General features: G+C 40.9%; 2 protein-coding genes across 3 annotated transcripts in view; both read left to right on the top strand.

Annotated features, from left to right (window-relative positions):
• Positions 1-224: 224 nt before the first annotated feature.
• Positions 225-1,476, top strand: LOC122683914 (lysosomal-associated transmembrane protein 4B-like). Its single transcript, XM_043887836.1, has one exon. It carries the CDS (start codon positions 412-414, stop codon positions 1,087-1,089), a length of 678 nt encoding a protein of 225 aa, XP_043743771.1. The 5' UTR covers positions 225-411; the 3' UTR covers positions 1,090-1,476.
• Positions 1,477-18,610: 17,134 nt separating this feature from the next.
• CTNND2 (catenin delta 2) overlaps positions 18,611-21,782 on the top strand; it is a 1,061,406-nt gene continuing 1,058,234 nt past the window's right edge. The window contains exon 1 of one of the 2 annotated variants that reach the window (XM_043887623.1): positions 18,611-18,793. In XM_043887623.1, the coding sequence (XP_043743558.1) occupies positions 18,757-18,793 (37 nt within the window). In that variant the 5' untranslated portion in view covers positions 18,611-18,756. The remainder of the gene's footprint in view (positions 18,794-21,782) is intronic. The other variant, XM_043887624.1, reaches the window with a different exon arrangement.

Genomic DNA, 21,782 nt, shown 5'->3' on the forward strand with positions numbered 1-21,782 from the left:
TTTGGCCTAGATCTTAGTAAAAGCATAAGTTATTGATCGAGGCAACCAAATCAGTTGAAAGAGATACTGAGTTGAGGAAAGGCATTCTACACGAAAAGAAATGATGGAGAAAAACACTCAGAAAATATTGACACCCCCCATAATGCAAAATCCTATAGGAAAATCTTATATGGGACATCATACTTTATGGTAAAATTTTAGACTCATTAAAATTCAGTGTACCAGCTGCGAGCTCTTCGCGGGGAGAGGCGCCGGGCCCGGGGCCGGTGGGCGGCGGACGCGGGCCGGGAAGAGGGAGCGAGGGTAGCCGGGGAGGGGGGCCGGAGACAGCCGCGCGGGGAGCAGGACCGACGGCCGAAGCTCCTGCGAACTTGGGCGCAGAGTTGCGCCACTGCGCCCGCGGCCCGAGCGATGAAGATGGTGGCCCCTTGGACGCGGTTCTACTCCAACAGCTGCCTGTGCTGCCATGTCCGCACCGGCACCATCCTTCTCGGCGTCTGGTACCTGATCCTCAATGCCGTGGTACTGCTGATTCTGTTGAGCGCCCTGGCTGATCCAGATCATTACCACTTTTCAAGTTCTGAACTCGGGGGTGACTTTGAGTTCATGGATGATGCCAACATGTGCATTGCCATTGTGATTTCTGTTCTCATGATCCTCATCTGTGCCATGGCTACGTACGGAGCGTACAAGCAATACACGGCCTGGATCATCCCATTCTTCTGCTACCAGATCTTCGATTTTGCCCTGAACACCTTGGTTGCGGTCACCATCCTTGTTTATCCAAACTCCATCCAGGAATACATACGACAGCTGCCTCCTGATTTTCCTTACAAAGATGATATCATGTCAGTGAATCCTACCTGTTTGGTCCTCATTATTCTTCTGTTTATCAGCATTATCTTGGCTTTTAAGGGTTACCTGATTAGCTGTGTTTGGAACTGCTACCGATATATCAATGGCAGGAACTCCTCTGATGTCCTGGTTTATGTTACCAGCAACGACACTACAGTGCTGTTACCCCCGTACGATGACGCCACTGTGAACGGCGCCACAAAGGAGCCGCCGCCCCCGTACGTGTCTGCCTGAGCCTGGAAGTCGGCCGAGCAAGAGCGACAGCCGGACTTTTCATTCATCAGAGCAATAGTTCTTTAATTTTTCTTCTGAGATGAGCTCTCTGAGCTTATTTGTCGCAGAAATGCTACAGTTTAAAATTTTAGATGTTAAGTTGAAACTCTGTAGTTTAAAACCTATGCTTTCGCTGAAGCACCATGATAGAGTAACTGTAGAAATTCTCTCCGGCGGGGGTGGGGGGGTGGGGTGGGCTCCCCTAGTCTTCCCTCGGCATCAGAACTACCCGACAACCTGGATGAATCTTTTGTCCACGGCATCTGTTGTACCTGCTGAGCCCCAGAATCGAAGACTTTTCCGACGCTTTTCTCTTCACTCCCTGTTTCTCTTTTGAACATGTATAATCAAGTCAAAGTTAGTGCTTTTCCTCGGCCATTCCAATTTATAGAAGAAACCCTTAGGAGGACAGGAATGTTATTTGTGTAAGGAGTCCATATAAATACATAAATAAAACAAGAATTTCCTTAAAAAAAAAAATTCAGTGTAATGAGATAAAGAAAAAATGCATAAGAGTTCAAAAGGGAAGATACCAACGTGATGATTTGTTAACAGTACAATTGCCTACTTTAGAAAATCAAAAGCAGCACTGCTTAAATATCCAATACCATTTTCTTCTCTATTTTTCCTCAGAGATCTTATTAACTTACAGTCTGATGACATAGTATGCAAAAAAGAATTTCTGTATTTGCTGTCTTTCTCCTTCAAAATATCAGTTCTATGAGGTAAGAAATATTGCTATATCCTCAGTGGCTAGCACATGGCCTGTCAGTGAATTGGTATTTAGTAAATAATTGATGAGCTGATGAATGAATGAGGAAATGATCAGTCTTGGACCGATCAAGTTCAAGAGAGTGAACTTGAAGGGTGATTGACTGAAAGAGAGCTAAACCCTCAATTATCATTACAAACAATCAATAGATGGTAGCTGAATTGGATAAACCGAGAATCAGCAGAGAAACTTATTTAGAAATACAGAAGTAAACACAGTAAAAAATAGATGAATGAACTAGTATTTAGTCTATTAAGCAAATTGATTCAAAATTGTAAATCTAGACTGAAAAACTTTTTAGCAATTAAGGAAACAAAATTTCTGACAAACTTTATCAAGAAATACATATAAGATTCTAAGTTAAAGGCATATGGATTACCTATTATTAAATTTTGCTGGTACCGGAAGGGATTTTAGCTTTAAATATAGTAGATGGTTAAATAAGCACATGTTGCCTGAATATTCCTGAATATTGCTGAATATTTACAGTTACTGTAAATCTGTCTGTTAAATTAGAAATTTCATGTTTCAAAAACTTTAGTATATTGACAGTTAGTGCAGATAAATAAAAGTAGTTTATGCTTAATGAAGGACAATGTTAAGTCATATGGGAAGAATCAGAATTATGAGACTTGAACTTAATGGATATAATCAACCTGAAAAGTGGTCTCTTAAAACTTGGTACACATTAATGAATTTTAATAATAAAACTTAAACATGTTAAAAAATAATGTAGGAGGGCATAATTGTGTTAAGCCAAAAATTCCAAAGGAGTACACAGAATTGTGAGAGGGTGACAATTTATGAGAAGTGAAAAGGTTTGAATATTATAGGACAGCTGGGTGGCAGAGCTGAGAGTCACAACTAAATGACTCTAAATAGAATCCAGGCGGTGTCAGAGGTCTGATAGGTATAGTCAGCTGTAATTGGGCTTAATTTTCATCTCCACACTAGCATGAAGATGGCTTCCCAGGCAGCTGGGGAATTAGATTAGCTGGTGTCACTGAAGCTCACCTCTGAATAGAATTAGCAGCAGTTGGCGATAGTAAAGAAATTCAATCTTCCCTTGAAGGCACTGGAAGGAAATCTCCCTAAACAGAGCAAATGGAGTGGGTATCTATTGGGTCCATGAACATTCATGTTCCCAGGGACTGGGAGCAGCCAGTGCAGGCCTGGTATAGGGGATCACTATCCAGAATCTCTGATGTCCCAAACTGGACTTGTTCTATTTGTGCCATTGTTTTAATCTAAGGGAATTACTCTATGTTTCTCTGCAGTGAATTTCATTCTGTCAATTTTAGACCACTGTGTTCATCTCCTGAAATATGCCCTGAAACTTTATGTCCTCTTTCAATTCTTTGATTTTTATTTCTTGCATATTCAACCTAATATTATGCTTTCTGTGCCTTCATTTACACTTATCAGTTTATAGTATGAAACAAGGCAAGGCCAATTGCAAATCTCTAAGAGACATCTTTTCAGATTGACATCTGGCCATTAAACAACGCCCAAAATCCATTTCACAGCAAAATCATCTGACTCTGTGTTTTTCTTATGTCTGGAAGAGTTTTGCAAAATGTTTTATTATATGCCCTATAAAAATAAAGACAGAAAAGTCCTAACAAAGTCTCACAATCTCTGCCCGTGCAGAGGTTCTATGACAAATGGAGATAGGTATCTTAATTGTGCATGTGTGCCGGTGTGTGTTGTGAAAGCGGAGGTACTCAAGCAACCTATGTTGATAATTTCTTGCTTGGTTATGGCTAGATGTTTAGAGACTGCATGTGTGCTAAGTCATTTCAGTCATATGCAGCACTGTGCGACCCTATGGACTGCAGCCTGCCAGGTTCCTCTGTCCATGACATTCTCCAGGCAAGAATACTGCAGTGGGTTGCCATGCCCTCCTCCAGCGGATTTTCCCTACCCAGGGATCAAACCCACATTTCTTAAGTCTAACTGAACTGGTAGGTGGGCGCTTTACCACTAGTGGCAGCTAGGAAACCCAGGATAGTTTAATATGGGGACAAGGGGCACTACAAGGATAACACAGATTATTGCAGTATCTTAGTTCATTAACATTTAAATTGCTCTGTGAGATCATAGAAAGATCATGTTTGTCATGCTCTGCTTAATAAAAAGAAAATATGCCCTTCAAAAACATTTTACATAACATACAGGAATGTTTATCAGAATCTTGTCATATATTGCAATTAACCACTAAAACTGTTATGATAAATGTGCATTTTATTAACATTTCTTCATTATAACCAACCCTGGATGTTATAAGTGAAGAAGACGTAGCAAATTTGTTAGGGGTGTGCTGGCTTGCAAACATTTAACATAATTATTAATAGGGTTGAGACTAGATGTACCCATTTATTTTCTTTTTCTATTTGTTCCTTCTCTCCTGTTCCATTGTTTTCCCTTACCTACCTGGCTTTGGATCACTTAGAATACTTTAATATTCTATTTTAACGTGTATTGTTTTTCCAGCTATATCTCTTTGTATTATTTTTATTATTGGTTTCTAGAGGAAACAGTGCACCACTTCAATAAAGACATAGAAGCCTTGCAACCATCTAAGTCCTGTTACCCTACTACCAACTGACACTTATGATATAGTTCCTAAATGTGGTATATTTATGTAAATCAGACTACACTCCAGAAAATGTTATAAATTTTGTTTATAATAGTCATACATATATAAGCAAACTTGAGGAGAGAACAGTCCTTTATATTTGTCCAGATATTTACTGTTTCTGTTGCTCTTCCTTACTTCCTAAAGTTTCAAGTTTTCCTCTGACATTTCCTATCAGCCTGAAGTACTTCCTTTAACTTTTCTATTAAAGCAAGATTGATGGCAATGATTTTTCTTGTTCATTTCATTTGAGAATATCTTTCTTTTGCCATCATGCCTAAAGGGGATTTTCAGTGAATTTCAAAATCTGGGTTCATATTCTTTTCCGTTTTTTTTTTTTTTAAGATTTTGTTCCATTATTTTATACTTCCATAATATATTTTGAGAAGTCTATGGATTTTCCCAATTGTTATTTTCCTCTATGAATGTGTTGTTTTCCTTTAATTGCTTTTAACATTTTAAAAACATTTTAGTTTTCAACAAATTTATTTTGATGAGTCATTTTCACTCTTTCTTTTATAGTTATTTCTCCTTTTTCTTTGCATTCATAGTGTGTTTTTTAAAATTACATTCTGAAATATTCAGATAATATCTTGACGAGCTACTGGGTTGCATTATTTTTCCTCAAAATGTATTGAGTTTTATGTTGGCAGACAGGAATGTACCAATGGAATGCACTGATCTATCACACTCTGGTTTTAGGCTTTCTTCAAAGAGAGCTATTACAGTTTTTTCCACCCATACTTCTATGTAACATGTAGCCGTCAATCCTAATGTATAGTTAGCCTTATTTTTTCTGTTAGTTTGCTGGGGCTGCCATAACAAAATCCCAGAGGCTGGATGACTTAAATAATAGAAATTTAATTTCTCACAGTTTTGGAGTTTAAAAGTCCAAGATCAAGGTGTCAACAGGATGAGATTCTCTGAGGTCTCTCTGCTTGCTTGCAGGTGACCAGTAAGTACACCAGTCCTATTGGATTACAGCCCCATCCTTATTAACTTACTTAACTTTAATTACCTCTTTAAAATCTCTATCTTTACACACAGTCACAGTGAGAGTGAGGGTTTCAACAAATGAATTTTGAGGGAACAGAATTCAATCTGTACACTCTTAAACATTAAATCTCAACTCAATCTTTGGTTTGTTTATAAAGATTTCCCCCAAGTCTTCATAATACAAGTTCTAGGCTCTCTGCTCAGCTTGCTGTGTCCCAGCAGATGCTCTCTACCTAGCTTTTATAAGTCTTGTGTCACTCGAATGGAATTCAGGATTTGGCGAAGGCACTCAAGAGGAGTCTCTATGGAAACTTCTGGATTCACCAATCCATGACTCCTTTTTTTTTCAAGTACCCTCTCTTCCAAATCACAACCACCTTAGAAACCCCCAACTCTAATATCTGCCTTTTCTGTCCAATGAAACTAATGCTCTTGCTTGCATTCTATATAAATGCATCACATCCTAGAAAATTTTCCTAGGAAGAAAACTAGTATCAATGTAGGACATCCTTTGTAAGTATCCTCTCTCACAAAAATATCAACCTCACACTGACTGCTGTCCAATACCTGCAACTTGTTGTGTAGTTCATGTATGTCATAATAGATAAAATAGATTTTATAGATACTATAAAGGTATCACAGTTACATCTTACAGGTTTTGATATACATATGCATATCATTTATATGAATAGAATTCAACTTTCTTAAGTATATTTCTTCTGAAATAGTATAGATTAGGGTTTCCCTTGTGGCTCAGCTGGTAAAGAATCCGCCTGCAATGTGGGAGACCTGGATTTGATCCCTGGGTTGGGAAGATCCCCTGGAGAAGGGAAAGGCTACCCACTCCAGTATTCTGGCCTGGAGAATTCCATAGACTGTATAGTCCATGGGCTTGCAAAGAGTCGGACACAACTGAGCAAGCTTCACTTTCACTTTCAGTATAAGTAAAGCTCCCAACAGGTAGAATTTTCTGCTTTCTATTTTTAAAACTGAGTTATAATTAACCAACAGTATTATATTTGTTTCATGTGTACCACTTAGTGATTCAATAATTTTATACATTATGAAATGATCACCACAGTAGTTATTGATTTCTGATTTAATTCCACCATTGTCTGAGAATATGCTCTGAATGATTCCAGGCATTTCAAACTTGTTGTAACCTGATTTATAATTCAGCATGTGGTTGATTTTGTCAAATGTTACATGTACATTTGACAACATTTTGCATATAATGAGCTAACTAAAATTTATTATTAAAATTAATTCCCCAGTTATTATATTTGTAAGTTCTGGAATTCCCAGTGGATTCTTCCTCATAGATTCCAATTCTCTGGTGAACTGTTCCACCTTTTCATGTTTTTCTTTATTTTTTTCTGCATTCCTATATTTTCTTGAACATATTGATCATTATGATATATTAACCATCTTGTCTACTAACTTCAGTATTTGTGTCACCTCTGAGTCTATTTCTAATATAGATTTGTTCATTGGCTCTTGGTCATTTGTTCTTATCCTTGCATAATAAATTTTACTGAATGTTGGACACTGTCTATGAAACATTTTGGAGGTTTGCCTGAAAGTGTTTACTCTTTCCTCTGTTAATCAGATAGATGACCTGGTCACCTCTAATACAATCAGGGACTTAACTGAATTTTGCTGAGGTAAAACTGGTAAGTGTCCATCTCTCAGACAGCAACCTTCTAGAGGTTTTAACTTAAAGCTTGATGAGTTTCCCAAGGCACTGTCTCAGGAAGGTCCTGGCTGCAAAGGTTTTTTTCTTCTGCACAACACTGCTAAAATTATATTCTGATTCTCAGAGCCTTCTTTTCTTAACTTTCTGGCCTAATTCAGTTTCAGAATTTAACAAAATTTTTGCAGGGAAACTCAGCCATGTTTCAGCCTCAGTTCTCTGTTCCCCTCTTTTCATGAGGATCATGATTAGCTTTTTATTTGAAGCCCTAGGAAACCAGCAAAACCTCTGCTTGGATCTGTATCTCAAACAATGACCCTCTGCCCGGGAAAATTCTCAAAACTCAGCCTCTCACTGCATCTAGTGTTGGCAAAGGTTCTAGGACAAAAGCAGATATACAGCATTGATTCAAGCCTCCATATCCTTCCCTATCTAAAATCATGGCTCCACTGTTCATTTTTGCTTTAGTAGATTTCTGATACTTTAGAGAAATATTTTTGGTTTTTATTCACTAATTATAATTATTTTCAGTAGAAGTTTTGGACTGACACAAATGATTCCATCTTAATCAGAAATAGAAGTTTTGTCTATTTTTTCAGTTGGGATGTTCATAATTTCCAAGAATTTGAGAAAACAATGTTAATTAAAACGTTAGTATCATGGGATGAATTAGGCAATAACAGCCAAATGTATAAAATAGAAAATTGGCTATATAAAGAATGATCTAACCTTATAATAGGAAAGTGTTAGTTATAAAAATGAAATGGAAAAATTATAGAAACATAATTTTAACTGAATAAAAGGAGTACATTTATGGACTATAATTGAAACAAACTGCTTTAGTTCTGGGTCGTGAGATTATGATTTTTTTCATAGTGTTTTGAATTTTCTAATTTCTTTATGGACTTCCCAGGTGGCTCTACTGGTAAAGAATACACCTGCCAATATAGGAGACACAAGCGATGTGGATTTGATCCCTGGGTCAGGAGGATCCTCTGGAGAAGGAAATGGTAACCAGCTTCAGTATTCTTGCCTGAATACCTTTAATGTTTATTTATGATGAGAATTTGTTAGTTTTAAGTAAACAAAATTTTATATAATGGTCAATTATTTAGAAAATGTATTCTCCGTAATTCTGCAAGTTTGATGGGTATGACTGCAAGAACTATAAATTCTAACCAGCCATGTACACATTCCACACACACAGACAAAATCTTTGTCAACATGGGAAGTATTTAATAATGTTATTATCAACAGATAAGCTAAAGTGATAAATTGTATAGAGCAGCCAATATTTATTTCATGATAGCATATAAAATATATACCATCATGACTTACAACAAAGAGGATAGTCACTTAACTTTGGTCTAGATATTTTAGATTTTGGAATTTCTAAAACTTCAGTGAAGGCAATAAACACAACCTGTTTATAAAATGAAGATCAGTGTAGACTCTCATCAATAGTCTGCAAGATATAATTATCTGCATGTGGAAGAAATCCAGTTTTAATACTTATTAGGAAAAATGAATATGAAAAGCATTCATTGACAAGATGGTATCATCTCTGTGTCTTGATGACTGAATAAGATAGTGGCAATCAGATAATACGTATGCTTTGCTATAGCAGCTAAAACAGCAGGAGCCAAAGGACATTTTAATGTCATCACTAATATTAGCCATAATGTTTGCTGTAGATTGATTCATTCATGTAATTTGCACCATAATCTGAGGCGAAATTTTGCTTATTTTTTAGTTAGTAAGATGGGATCTTCAAGAATTTTAATGAGAAAACTGATTTCACAATATGAACTCTATATAACCTTGAGAGTAAACCTTGAAAAGTGGAAAACATTAAGGAGACTAGGAATTGAAAACTAGTTATTCATTTTGGGAGACAGTGTAAAAATCATTGGATTATACAGGGTGGACTCACTATGCAAAATTTTCAACCTAACTTCATTCATTGATCAGTGACAAAAATCTCATCCTACGTTAGATTGGTTTATCATTGATTTATCTTATAATACACGTAATTTCAGACCTTTTCATGTGGTCATTTCATTCAAAAAATTAAAGTTTCATAGAAAATATATTGCAAGGGAAATATTTAAAGTGATCACAGCTATAGAAAGCAGAGGGTGAGATTACAGAACATGTATTGAATAGACCCGAGACAGCGTTTGACTGTACAGACCAGAAACCGACTCCCATGGCTTAACCAAACACAGGTTAATTTTTCTCCCTTAATAAGAAGCCCAGGGACCAGAAGTCGCAAGCTGGTACAGCGGCTTCAGGAAATGTTCAAACCCTTTGATTTTAGATTTAGTCATTTTTGGTCTGTGGCTCTCATTCTCCTGGTCCAAATCCAGCCTGCAGTCCCATCCGGGACTTCAGACTGTGGGAAGGAGGAAGGACCAAGCAACACTGGGGGATCTTCCACAAAAGCAAACTGCTCTCTGAAAGCTCCCTCAGCCTCTCATGTTTACATGTGGGTTACACGCAGCAGCGATAGGAGCAGAGAAGTGCTGTTTTATCGGCAGTCACATGCCACGCCAAACAAAATCTGGGCCCTGTACAAAAGGAAGACAGAGGAGATAGATGTTGGGAAGGTAACCAACAGCGATTTGGAATCAATTAGAATATTTTGGCTGAATTAGAAGAGTGAATAGAGAAAGTGGAGGAAAAATAAATCTGAAAAGCCAAATGGATGTTATAAAGCAAAACAACACAATAAATAGTGATATGGACAAATATTGGGGATTTAGGAAAGAAACTGAATCTGAGATCATAACACTGAGGGAAAATCAGGATTAATGTGTAAATTCTTCCTATGCATTCAGGCCAATCTGAGGCCTATGTATGTGATTAATCATTAATTATAAATTTTATACTGTAACAAGAATAGAATAATTAACAAGTTTGGTGGGAAGCCCCAACTTCTCTTCTTGGGCCTACAGTATACATGATTATAATAGTCTATTGATTTTCTTAAGTGAATCATTTAGGTGTTTCAGCTTCAAACCTATTGAAACCCAGTGCTTTATTTCTATAACAAACACTGCATAATGCTTATTTTGAAAAGAAACTCACAGATATTAATGTATTTTTAAGGGTCTACATAATAGTCGAACATATAAAGAAGAAACAAAAGGAGAATTATTTAAAAAATAAAATATTATGTTTTTCTTTATGTAAATGTATAGTCACAACTAAGCTAGAATAGCTAACCAAATACTTAGACACTTGTACCTATATGTAGCATCAACATAAAGATAATATCTATAACAACAGGTTGGTGCAGGAGTCTGCTTTTGTTGAGATGTGTACTATTGATAGGGCTTCCCTGATAGCACAGCACATAAAGAATCCACCTGCAATGCAGGAAATGTGAGTTTGATCCCTGGGTTGGGAAGCTCACCTGGAGAAAGAAATGGCAAATCACTCCAGTATTGTAACTGGAAAAAGCCCAGGGACAGAGAAGCCTGGCAGGCTAGAGTCACAAAGAGTCGGACATAACTGAAAAGGCAAAGGAGAAAAGGAAAGATATATCCATCTGAATGCAGAGTTCCAAATATCAAGGAGAGATAAGAAAGTCTTCCTAAGTGACCAATGCAAAGAAACAGGAAAACAATAGAATGGGAAAGATTAGAGATCTCTTCAAGAAAATTAGAGAAACAAAGGCAACATTTCATGCAAAGACAGGGACAATTAAGGACAGAAACAGTATGGACCTAACAGAAGCAGAAGAGGTGGCAAGAATTCACAGAACTATTCAAAAAAGATCTTCATGACCTAGAAAACCACGGTGGTGTGGTCACTCACCTAGAACCAGACATCCTGAAATGCAAAGTCAAGTGGGCCTTAGGAAGCATCACTACCAACAAAGCTAGTGGAGGTGATGGAATTCCACCTGAGCTATTTCAAATCCTAAAAGATGATGCTGTGAAAGTGCTGCACTTAATATGCCAGCAAATCTGGAAAACTCAACAGTGGCCACAGGACTGGAAAAGGTCAGTTTCGATTACAATGCCAAAGAATATTCAAACTACTGCACAGTTATACTCATCTCACATGCTAGCAAAGTAATGCTCAAAATTCTCCAAGCAAGGCTTCAACAGTACAAGAACTGAGAACTTCCAGATGTTCAAGCTGGATTTAGAAAAGGCAGAGGAACCAGAGATCAAATTGCCAACATCTACTGGATCATCAAAAAAGCAAGAGAATTCCAGAAATACATGTTTCATTGGCGACACTAAAGCCTTTGATTGTGTGGAACCAACAAACTGAAAAATTCTTAAAGTGATGGGAATACCAGACCACCTTACCTGTCTCCTGAGAAATCTTTATGCAGGTCAAGAAGCAATGGTTAGAATTGGACATGGAACATCAAACTAGTTCCAAGTTAGGAAAGGAGTATGTCAAGGTTGTATATCGTCACCCTGCTTATTTAATTTCTATGCAGAATAAATGATGCGAAATGCTGGGTTGGATGATGCACAATCTGGAATCAAGATTGCTGGGAGAAATGCCAAAACCTCAGATATGCAGATGACAATACCCTTATGGCAGAAAGTAAAGAGGAACTGAAGAGCCTCTTGATGAAAATGAAAGAGGAGAGTGAAAAAGTTGGCTTAAAACTCAACATTCCAAAAACGAAGATCATGGCATCCAGTCCCATTACTTCATGGCAAATAGATGGGGAAACAGTGGAAACAGTGACAGGCTTTATTTTCATGGGCTCCAAAATCACTGCAGTTGGTGACTGCAGCCACGAAATTAAAAGATGCTTGCTCCTTGGAAGAAAAGCTATGACCACCCTAGAGAGCATATTAAAAAGCAGAAACATTACTTTGCTGACAAAGGTCCATCTAGTCAAAGCTATGGTTTTGCCAGTATTCATGTATGGATGTGAGAGTTGGACTATAAAGAAAGCTGAGTGCCAAAAAATTGTTGCTTTTGAACTGTGGTGTTGGAGAAGACTCTTGAGAGTCCCTTGCACAGCAAGGAGATCAAACCAGTCAATGGTAAAGGAAATCAGTCCTGACTGTTCATTGGAAAGACTGATGCTGAAGCTGAAACTCCAATACTTTGACCACCTGATTCGAAGAGCTGACTCATTAGAAAAGACCCTGATGTTGGGAAAGATTGAGGGCAGGAGGAAAAAGGGATAACAGAGGATAAGATTGTTGGATGGCATCACCTACTCGATGGACATGAGTTTGAGCAAGCTCTAGGTGTTGGTGATGGACAGAGAAGCCTGGTGTGCTGCAATCGATGGGGTCACAAAGAGTCGGACACGACTGAACGACTGAAATGAACAACTAAGCACACATGCATACTACTGGTGACTTTGCTCTTAATCTTATGAACGAATCTTGGCCAATTTCTGAATAAAATGATGTTAAATATTTTCATAATCCATATCTTAGAAGCATTCCTGTAAAATTCAATGTATAGTAAAACCATGCAAAAATTCTTTATGCTTCTATGTAAAATGGAACAATATGGTAGGCTCAGATATATAGGAAAAGGTTTTTAATAATCTTGGATGAAAAGTTGTGAATGATACAGGTTTTTTCTTCCTCCTGTGGGATTGTCACATAATTGCAGAATGCTTAAAATGTGTGGCTCGAGACCACTAAATGCTAGTGACAAGAAGAAAATACCCTCTTACATATTTATGAACTGGAAACAGTAATGCTTCCACTAAGAACCACTGACCTGGATGTTTTGTGGATGAAATTTTTATGCTATATCAACTCTGCCTTAAAATTTATCTAGAAAGTCTAAAAAAAATTAAAAAAAATTTATCTAGAAAGTCTAGGTGAACCTTGATTAAGAATTTCCCTGTTTCACTGTTTGGGTCTTATTTTACAGGATTCTCCTTCCTATCCTTTGTCTGTGGGTATCAAGCCAACCAATTTGGGGAGTCAGTTCCTTCATCCTCTAGCAGTCCATTATGTCTACAAGCATTGCTGATAAATCATAACATAACATTTATTTCCCCTTGCTGTCAATGCCTGTTATTAAAATTCTTTCCGGCTTCACACTGCATAATTTTACGTCATCTTTCTGTATGTGTTATTCACCAAAGCCTGTTGACATAGACTTCTGACTCATTGCCTTGTTATGATCAGCCTACATAGGATTTAGACATTTTAGTACCAGGTTGTAACTTTTGATATGTGTAGGTGCCTTTGCTAGATATATCCCTGCTCTCTGATTCTTTCATTGAGCTCATGAATGTTCCACTGGATCTCCAAGAAAGTGAAAGTGAAAGTAACTCAGTTGTGTCCAACTCTTTGTGACCCCATGGACTACACAGTCTATGGAATTCTCCAGTCCAGAATACTGGAGTGGGTAGCCGTTCCCTTCTCCAGGAAATTTTCCCAAGCCAGGGATTGAACCCAGGTCTTCTGCATTGCAAGCAGATTCTTTACCAGCTGAACCACAAGGGAAGCTCCAGATCTCCAAAGATCCCCAAAGACCTCTAAGGATCTCCAATGATCTCCAAGGATCTCTAAGAACCTTAACCATTACTGAACGCACTCTGTATCCTTCTTGCTTTGCTTCAGTACTATAAGTCCTATTTTCTCACCATGCCTGGCCTAAAACACAAAATACCAGGAGGAGGCAAAAACAATGAGAAAACATGGAAGGAAAGACATTGAATAAAAGATTCATCAATACCATAAGCATATCATCAATACTATAAGCATATAGCACATTGTCTATATGCCTTATATGCCTATGGTATTGATGATTATTTTAGTCCATGTCTTATTTCTTAGAACGAAATAAGCATGGCTCAGATGGTAAGGAATCTGCCTCCAATGCAGAAGACCTGGGTTTGATCCCAGATTTGGGAAGATCCCTTGGAGAAGGGAATCTTCCAGTATTCTTGCTACCCACTCCAGTATTCTTGCCTGGAGAATTCCATGGACAGAGGAGCCTGGCGGGCTACAGTCCATGGGGTCGCAAAGAGTGTGATAGGACTGAGCGATTAACACTTTCACTTTCACTTTCAAGGCAACTTGAGCATGGTTATCTCTCGGTGTGCTTTCTTTTCTTCCATCACCTTATAACCCCAATTTAAATTCAATGCCATGAAGGTAGGGATTTTGTTTTCTTGTCTATGTGTACTCTTGATTCCCCCAATTTTATCCCACATCTGAACCACAGATGTTCAATAAACATTTGCTGGTGAATGAATGAATGAATGAATGACATCACCACATGAGTAGTAGCAGTAGTAAAAGGTAGTTTGTGTGAAAGTGTGAAGTTTCAAACCAAATAATTCAATAACCTGAGCATTGGTCTTAATTAAAATAGTTAATTCAAATTAGTTAACTTACTTTGAAAGTCTTTAAAAATAGAATAACATATTCCGGTAACAAATACTTTTATCACTGGTAACAGTGTTTATTAGTCATATATATATATGGGCCTCCCAGGTGGCTCAGTGATAAAGAATCCACCTGCCTATGCAGAAGACACAGGAGACCTGGGTTCTGTCCCTGGAGGAAGGTCCCCTAGAGGAGGGAATGGCAATGTACTCCAGTACATTCTCCAGCCTGGAGAATCCCATGGACAGAGGGGCCTAGTGGGAGACAGTCCATGGGGTCACAAAAGAGTCAGATACAACTTAGTGACTTAAACAACAACAACAAATATGTATGTGTACATATATATATGTACATATAGAGAGTTATGTTCCTATTTTAAATAATTTTATTTAAAATTTAAATTGTAAATTTTAAGGAGTGTCATTACTATTCCTATTTAAGTCCTGGGCAGCAACAAAAATCACTCATAGTTTAACATTCCAACTTGAGGAATTTCCAGTTGTTTATCAATGATTAATTCACTTTAGAAATTACAGGAATATTATCTTCTCTTTGAACCTCAAGGCAAGTTGCATCGCTATATTCAAATCACTTCAATCAAACAAGTGTCACTCTCTTAGAATTGGCATACTTTAAATTATAAAACATTATACATTAATGTATAAGAGTATTTTAAACTATTTGGTCCTATTCTTAAAAACGGTAAATAAAAATCGCATGTAAAACATGAAAGTGAAAGTCGCTCAGTCCAGTCTGACTCTTTGTGTCCCCATGGATTATATAGTCCATGGGATTCTCCAGGCCAGAATACTGGAGTGGGTAGCCTTTCCTTTCTCCAGGGGATCTTCCCAACCTGAGAAAAACCTATTTGCTTCAAATTTTGAAGTGATTTGAAAAACCAAGAGGTAGCACTTTCAATATTTAGATGTGATTTCTGAATCACACAACTCTTTTGATGTATACACAGAAGAAAAAGTAAAGATTTCTCTTTTAGCATTGAGTACTACAACCTGAAAATAACGAGTTAATAATTTTTGGTCTCATAGTGAACTAGGGAATTCAGATTATCCTTTTTACAGAAACTATCTGTAAGTAAGAGGCAAAAGATGGCAGCAGTGAGTCATCCCAAGATGGAACACGACCCAGTATCGTTTTTATTTTTCAATATTTTCAAATTGTGCATTTACTAATATCTTAAAGTACCCATTATGTTAGAAGAACAGAGATCACCCACCCTTTAAAGAAGTCTATAGGAACTGCCTATGGGTCATTTCCAAGGTGTACAGTTAGTGAATAGGGTTTGCTATTGCTCATCTCAAAAACAACTAAAAAAATTGTAGAAAATTATGTTTCTAACTTAGACCAATATATTCATAAAAGACACATATATTTTCTGTGGATGATATCTATACACTTATCTCAGATTTAATCCAAAGTGTAACTGACCTACCCTCCAAGTTTGCATACCCTCCAAGACTTCCTGAGTTAAAAGATTCAAATAGTACACAGATGCAAAAAGGCACAGTTAAAATTTCCCCCATAAATCTGACCAAAGCTATGGTGAAAACAAAGAACATCCTTTAAAACATAATGTGGCCTAATGGATACAGTGCCGCTAATTTGTCTTGTACCAAATACTCCACAGTAATTGAACTGCCTTTCTGAGACCTGAAATAAAAAATATAGTTCAACATCTGCTGAAAATGGTCCTGCAGTGTCCTCCCTCAGAGGAGTCCGAAGTATTTTAACACAGAGCTGGCTTTAAACTTGGAGCCAGGTTGGAGGACTACTTTTGCCGGTGAGACCAAGCCTATGTATATCTATGCCTGTATATCTATATCCTACCCTGAGGGAGGAGAGTTAAAAGTGAACATTTGCACTGTTGTCAAAGGTCCTTGCTTAATATGCTGCCCCATTCATTTGTTTCTATTTATTTAACCTGTTTAAAGGACATCCCTGGTGGCTCAGAGCTAAAGAATCTGCCTGCCAATACAGGAGATGTGGATTCCATCCCTGGGTCTGGAAGGTCCCCTGGAGGAGAAGATGGCAACCCACTCTAGTATCCTTGCCTGAGAAATCCCATGGACAGAGAAGCCTGGCGGGCTACAGTCCATGGGGCCGCAAAAGAGTCTGATGAAACTGACCATGGCAAACCTCTTTAAACTTTCCTCCTTTGCTGTTACTTCAAGTTACATTAACTTCCTCCAAAGAATACTAGAGAATAGCCCAGGATAAATATTCAGGTCATTTAACTTTGTTGGATAATCTCTTTTGACACAAAATAGCAACTCTTTCTGAGAATCACAAGCCCCTCAAAGCCCTCTGATGACAATTTCCTGGACGGCTCTCATGCCTGTCTGTGTCTCGGAAACCAGCGCCGGGAAGGGGGAGAGTGGAGAAGCTCATAACCACAGTCCATCTGGGATCCACAGGGTCAGGGATGGTGCGCTGTGACATTATTAGGAAGCGTGTTTCCCTGGTCCCCGGGCACGGTGCGCTGTGCCTGTCTTAAGTCTTGTAATTGCAATAGGGCTGAGTCCAGTCATGACTTTTTGAAAGTGAGGACGCAGGTGAAGGCCCAGAGGACCTCCTGGGCACAAGTCAAGGGTCTTGTTTTCTAACAAGACTTTCACTGTTCACTGCGGTGATTTCTACTTGCTGTATTTCACAGCAAGAGAGGCAGAGAGAAGTCCCCAAGGAGTCAATCAGCTGTCAAACCAGGAGGTGACAGAAAAAGAAGCTGAAAATGACGAGAACGATGCAGGGGGTATAGGGAAACTTTGGGGGAAGAAACGGGTAAGGGTTTTCATCTTAGACTGGGAGGTGGCGGGGCGGGGGGCGAGGAGGAGGAAGACGAGGTGGCCGAAGTGCCGAAGTTGGAAGAAAGAAGCGGGGGAGCTGACGGAAGAGGAGGGAGGAGGGGAGTTTAGCATTGCGATCTATTCAAGTTCCAGACTAGGCAAGTCTTTCTAGCAGGAAGTTACATACATTCCAGGTTCCAAATCAAAGGGATTTCATTTAAGGACAAAGTCTCTCCACCCGCGAACAGCATGTTTCATCGAAGCAGTGGAAGTGACGGGAAGATGGGACAGACGCCGTGGGGAGCTCGGAGGTTGCTGTCCTGGCGATGTTTGCTCTAGAACCACAGGATTTGAGAGACTCCATCTCCACCCAGCTCAGGCACAGTCAGCCTGCCGCCGGCCCCAACGCACACACCTGCCCCCTTAGCGCCCCTTCCATCCCCGCTCTTTGTTTTGCACGCTGACATCTGCCACACAATAAACTGTCAGCATGTTGCACGTACAGGAAGGAACCGGCCCTTTGAGCATCGGTCCAACCCGGGGTTCCAGGCCTTCCTCGAGTCCCTTCCAGCTTTCGCCGGGTTCGCGAGCATCCACCCATCTGAGGGCCGGGGTGTGCGTTCCCAGGGATGCTCGGCCGTCTCCCAACCCGCGGCCTCCTCCCCTCTCCCCCGCTGCTGCCGCGAAAACCAGAAGTGGAATGCGCACGGCAAAGCGCGGCGCTCCGGCGGCGGCACTGGGCATGCTCGGCACCCGGGGCAGGTCCGGGCGGCGGGGCGGACGCTGCCTCACGAGCCGGGCGCCCGAGCCGGCCGCGGAGGCATAGGTGGAGGCTGAGGCTGCCGCGCGCCGCGGGAGGAGCCTCGCCCTCGGCGGCGGCGGCGGCGGCGGCGGCACAGGTGGCGCGGGCCGCGCGCGGGGCGCAGCACGGGAGCGCTCGGCGCCGGGCGCCGCGGCGGCCCCAGGCTCGCGCCCGCGGCGGCAACCGGCCGAGCGGAGCGGCGGGCGCGGCGGCGGCTGCGGCTCTCCCGGCCCGGCCGGCGGCGCCCGGAGCCCGCAGGAGCCCGCAGGAGCCCGCAGCAGCCCGCGGGAGCCCGCAGGAGCCCCGAGCCCGCGGAGCCCGCGGAGCCGGGCAGGGGGCGCTGCGCGCGCTGCGCTCGGAGGGGCCACCGGGCCGGGCGCCGCGCACTCGCGTCGGGGAGCCGCCTCTCCCCCGCGGCGCTCGCCTCTGCTCCCCGCCGGCATCACTTGTCCCGCGGCCGCGCTCAGACAACAAAAGCGGAAGATGCTGCAGTTGAGCAAGGTCAGGACCTTGCCCTGAAGCCGGGCGGCGGCGCGCACGCCTCTCCCCGGACTGAGGAGCTGTCGCTGGCGGCGGGTGCATGTTCGCGAGGAGGCAATCCGGCGCCGCGCCGTTCGGTGAGTTGCCTTGGCCGGGCGACTGGGGCCAGGCGCATCCCGCTCGGCGTCGTGCTCCTCCTCGCCGCCGGTGGGGGTTGTTCCTCGGCGGCTCCTGGCCGGGGGAGGACCCGCGATCGCGCCGGGTCCCCTCGCTCGGAAGACGGCCGAGCCTGGAACGGGGGGCCGGGGTTAGTGCCTTTCTCGGAGCGGTTACCGAGTGGCTTCTCTGCGTGCTCCCCTCCCCACCACCCATCTCCCCCGGAGGAGGCGTATATAGGGCAACACCAACAATACTGCTCCCCGCCACCCTCCCGAACCTACCCGTGGCATTCATGACGTCCCTAATCTACGGGAGAAGACGGGTGGGGGTGGGGAGGACTCCCCTCCAATCTTTTGCCCTTATGTTCAATGTCATTACGATGTTTGGCTAACACAAAATGGAAATACTTAGTCATATGCGTCCATGGCTGTTTCTCCCGTCTCCCGCTGCTTGCCAGACCCAGAGCCCCTTGGGTCTATATTTAGCTGTTTCAGAGGCAGCGCTTTCAGCTCGATTCCCAGGTTTCGGGGGCTTCTGCGTCCTGACAATAGATAGCGAAGCTCCGGGAAGCGCCGCCTGAAACCCAGGTTCGGAACGCTGTGCATGTGGGTGAGAGGCTGCGAGGCGATATTTGGGTGATCAGTAATTAATGGCCGAAAGCACAGATGCTTTCCTTGTTCGCCGACCTTCCTCTCATTCTGGTGTGTAATGTATTTCCATCGATGGCTGCTCAGCTGGTTCCAGCCACTACGTTCAGAATTAAGTCGCTAGAGAGATGGTGCAGCCTCCCTGGTCTGTGTGGTAGGAAAACAGTCTGAGAGGTTTTGGGGTGTGTGTGTGGTTTCCACCATGAATAGTTACTTCTGAAAATGCCTAAAGTTGTGTTTTCCCTGCAAATGTTGGGGATAGGGAAGAGTGTGAGGGAAAAGACGGGCACGTTGTTATTCCACGGTTGGTCCACCCCTCCCCCCGAACTGATTTGGTTCGCTTCGGCTCTGAAAGATGTTTTTAACATTCATGCCCGATGTTACCAAGAGGATATGTTGGTTTAGAGAAGCGTTGCCTCCTAACCATGGTACCAGGCCTGATCTGTATCTGTTTTCACTTTTGGGAACTAGGTGACGAATATTTGAGATGCTTGCAATTTTCTGCAACGACTTAAATAGGGAGGTGCTCAAACTACCTAAGAGTTACCTCATTGTGCACCCTTCCATCAGCAGCTTTAAACTACCGTCAGCTACTTAGGGTTGTTCAGTTCATCTCTTCGCTGTTAGTACTTCACCTGCAGGACTGAGAGGCTTTAGAGCTGCGCCACTTTTAAAATCCCATGGAAAAAGTGGTGGATATGACTCATATCGAATTACAGGAGTGCACCGGTGTCTGGTTTGGGGAGCTGGCTCTATAAGAAGTACGACAGATAAGGGCAGACATCCTCTAATATGGACTCGATGCTCTAAAGCACCGTGAAATCTCTTTGCCACATGCAGGATCCATTTTTAATGTTTTGGGGAGAGCATTCAGTGGCATTCTCACTGGTCTGTAGGTTTCATGATCTCAGGGTATGAATGAAAATGATTGCATTTGGGGTTAGATGCTGAAATTTAGGAGACCTGTGATTACACAGCTAACATATCTCAGCATCACAGAAAGACAAGCAAGATCTTTGTGACTCCAGTGTGTTTGTGTGTTTTATTTTTTAACCAATATTGCTTTAGTTTCACCTTATTCACATTCAGAAAACTTTCCAAGAGCACTTCAAGCACACTCTTGTGCTTGTTGCATTGTTTTCATATCAAATTTCTTGCAAAATGAAGCAGTCGATGAAGTACACATTCATGTCTCTCCTTTCACTTTCCTTTTGAATCTTTTTTCAGCTTTAAACATGATTCCTAAAGGACTAGTAGAGATGACTCTGTGCCTCCGTGTGTTCATGGAGAGCAGCTTATGGGTGTGGGTAAAACTGCATGTATTGGATGCGTGAGTCTTATGTTATATTGTGGGTTGCAAATGATAGTACTTGATTGAATGGCAATTGTAGGGAGTACAGGAGGTCATTGCTCTAATAAAATTGTCATAGCCTTGTGGAAAGGAGTTATTTAATTTGGTGTATGTTTGCGTTGTTGTGGAGCTTAATCATTAGAGATGTCACTAATGTTTTCATTGTTTGAAATAATAGTCACGCACTGTCAAATTACAGTATCTCCAGCAATTTCACTTCGTTCACAATTAGAACACAAGCCGGTTTCTTTTTCTGTCACTGAAATAATTCATCAGAGAGAAAAATGGAATTCTGATGATATTAGTTGAAATTGCGACTTATAATTTTGTTAAATCGCTTCTCAGGATAGTATCACATGATGGCCTTTACAATTAAAAATGAAGTTGTAGTATTCTCAAATGTAACATTACTTTTGGCGTACAAGTGAATACTAAGGACTTCTGACAATGTTGTAGAACTTGGCAGTTTCTGTTGTACTTTTTCAAAGTTCTCTTTTATACGGTATGCATTTATGCGAAATTGTTGAATTCTCCAGAGTAGTTTCATCAGGTTGTCTTTATGTAAGAAAATACTAAAGTTACATTTAAAGTAATTTATTATAATTTGTTTCTCCATAAAGTGAGGTATGGTTTGTCTGGCTCACTATATCTGGTTGTAACAAGTTAGTTGAACTAAAACAGGAACTGTTGCCATTTTTAGCTGCCAAAAGTGTTTTTTTTTTTTTTTTCTTTTTCTGATGATTTACCCTAGAAGATATGAGTACTCACCTACAGTTGTTTCTCTGTGTTACCTTTATTTTAATTTATTTATTGGGGGATTGGTTATGCTAGGATTTTAAATAGACACTTGAAAGTGTTTATTTTTGTAAAGATTTTTATTTTTATTAATAAAAGATGACATATAGTTGAGAGTACCTAACTTCAATGCCTATAGTTCAGAAGACCAGCAAGTCTTTTTAAATCTAGTAC

The sequence above is a fragment of the Cervus elaphus genome, chromosome 25, assembly GCF_910594005.1.
Source record: "Cervus elaphus chromosome 25, mCerEla1.1, whole genome shotgun sequence".
Taxonomy (NCBI): domain Eukaryota; kingdom Metazoa; phylum Chordata; class Mammalia; order Artiodactyla; family Cervidae; genus Cervus; species Cervus elaphus.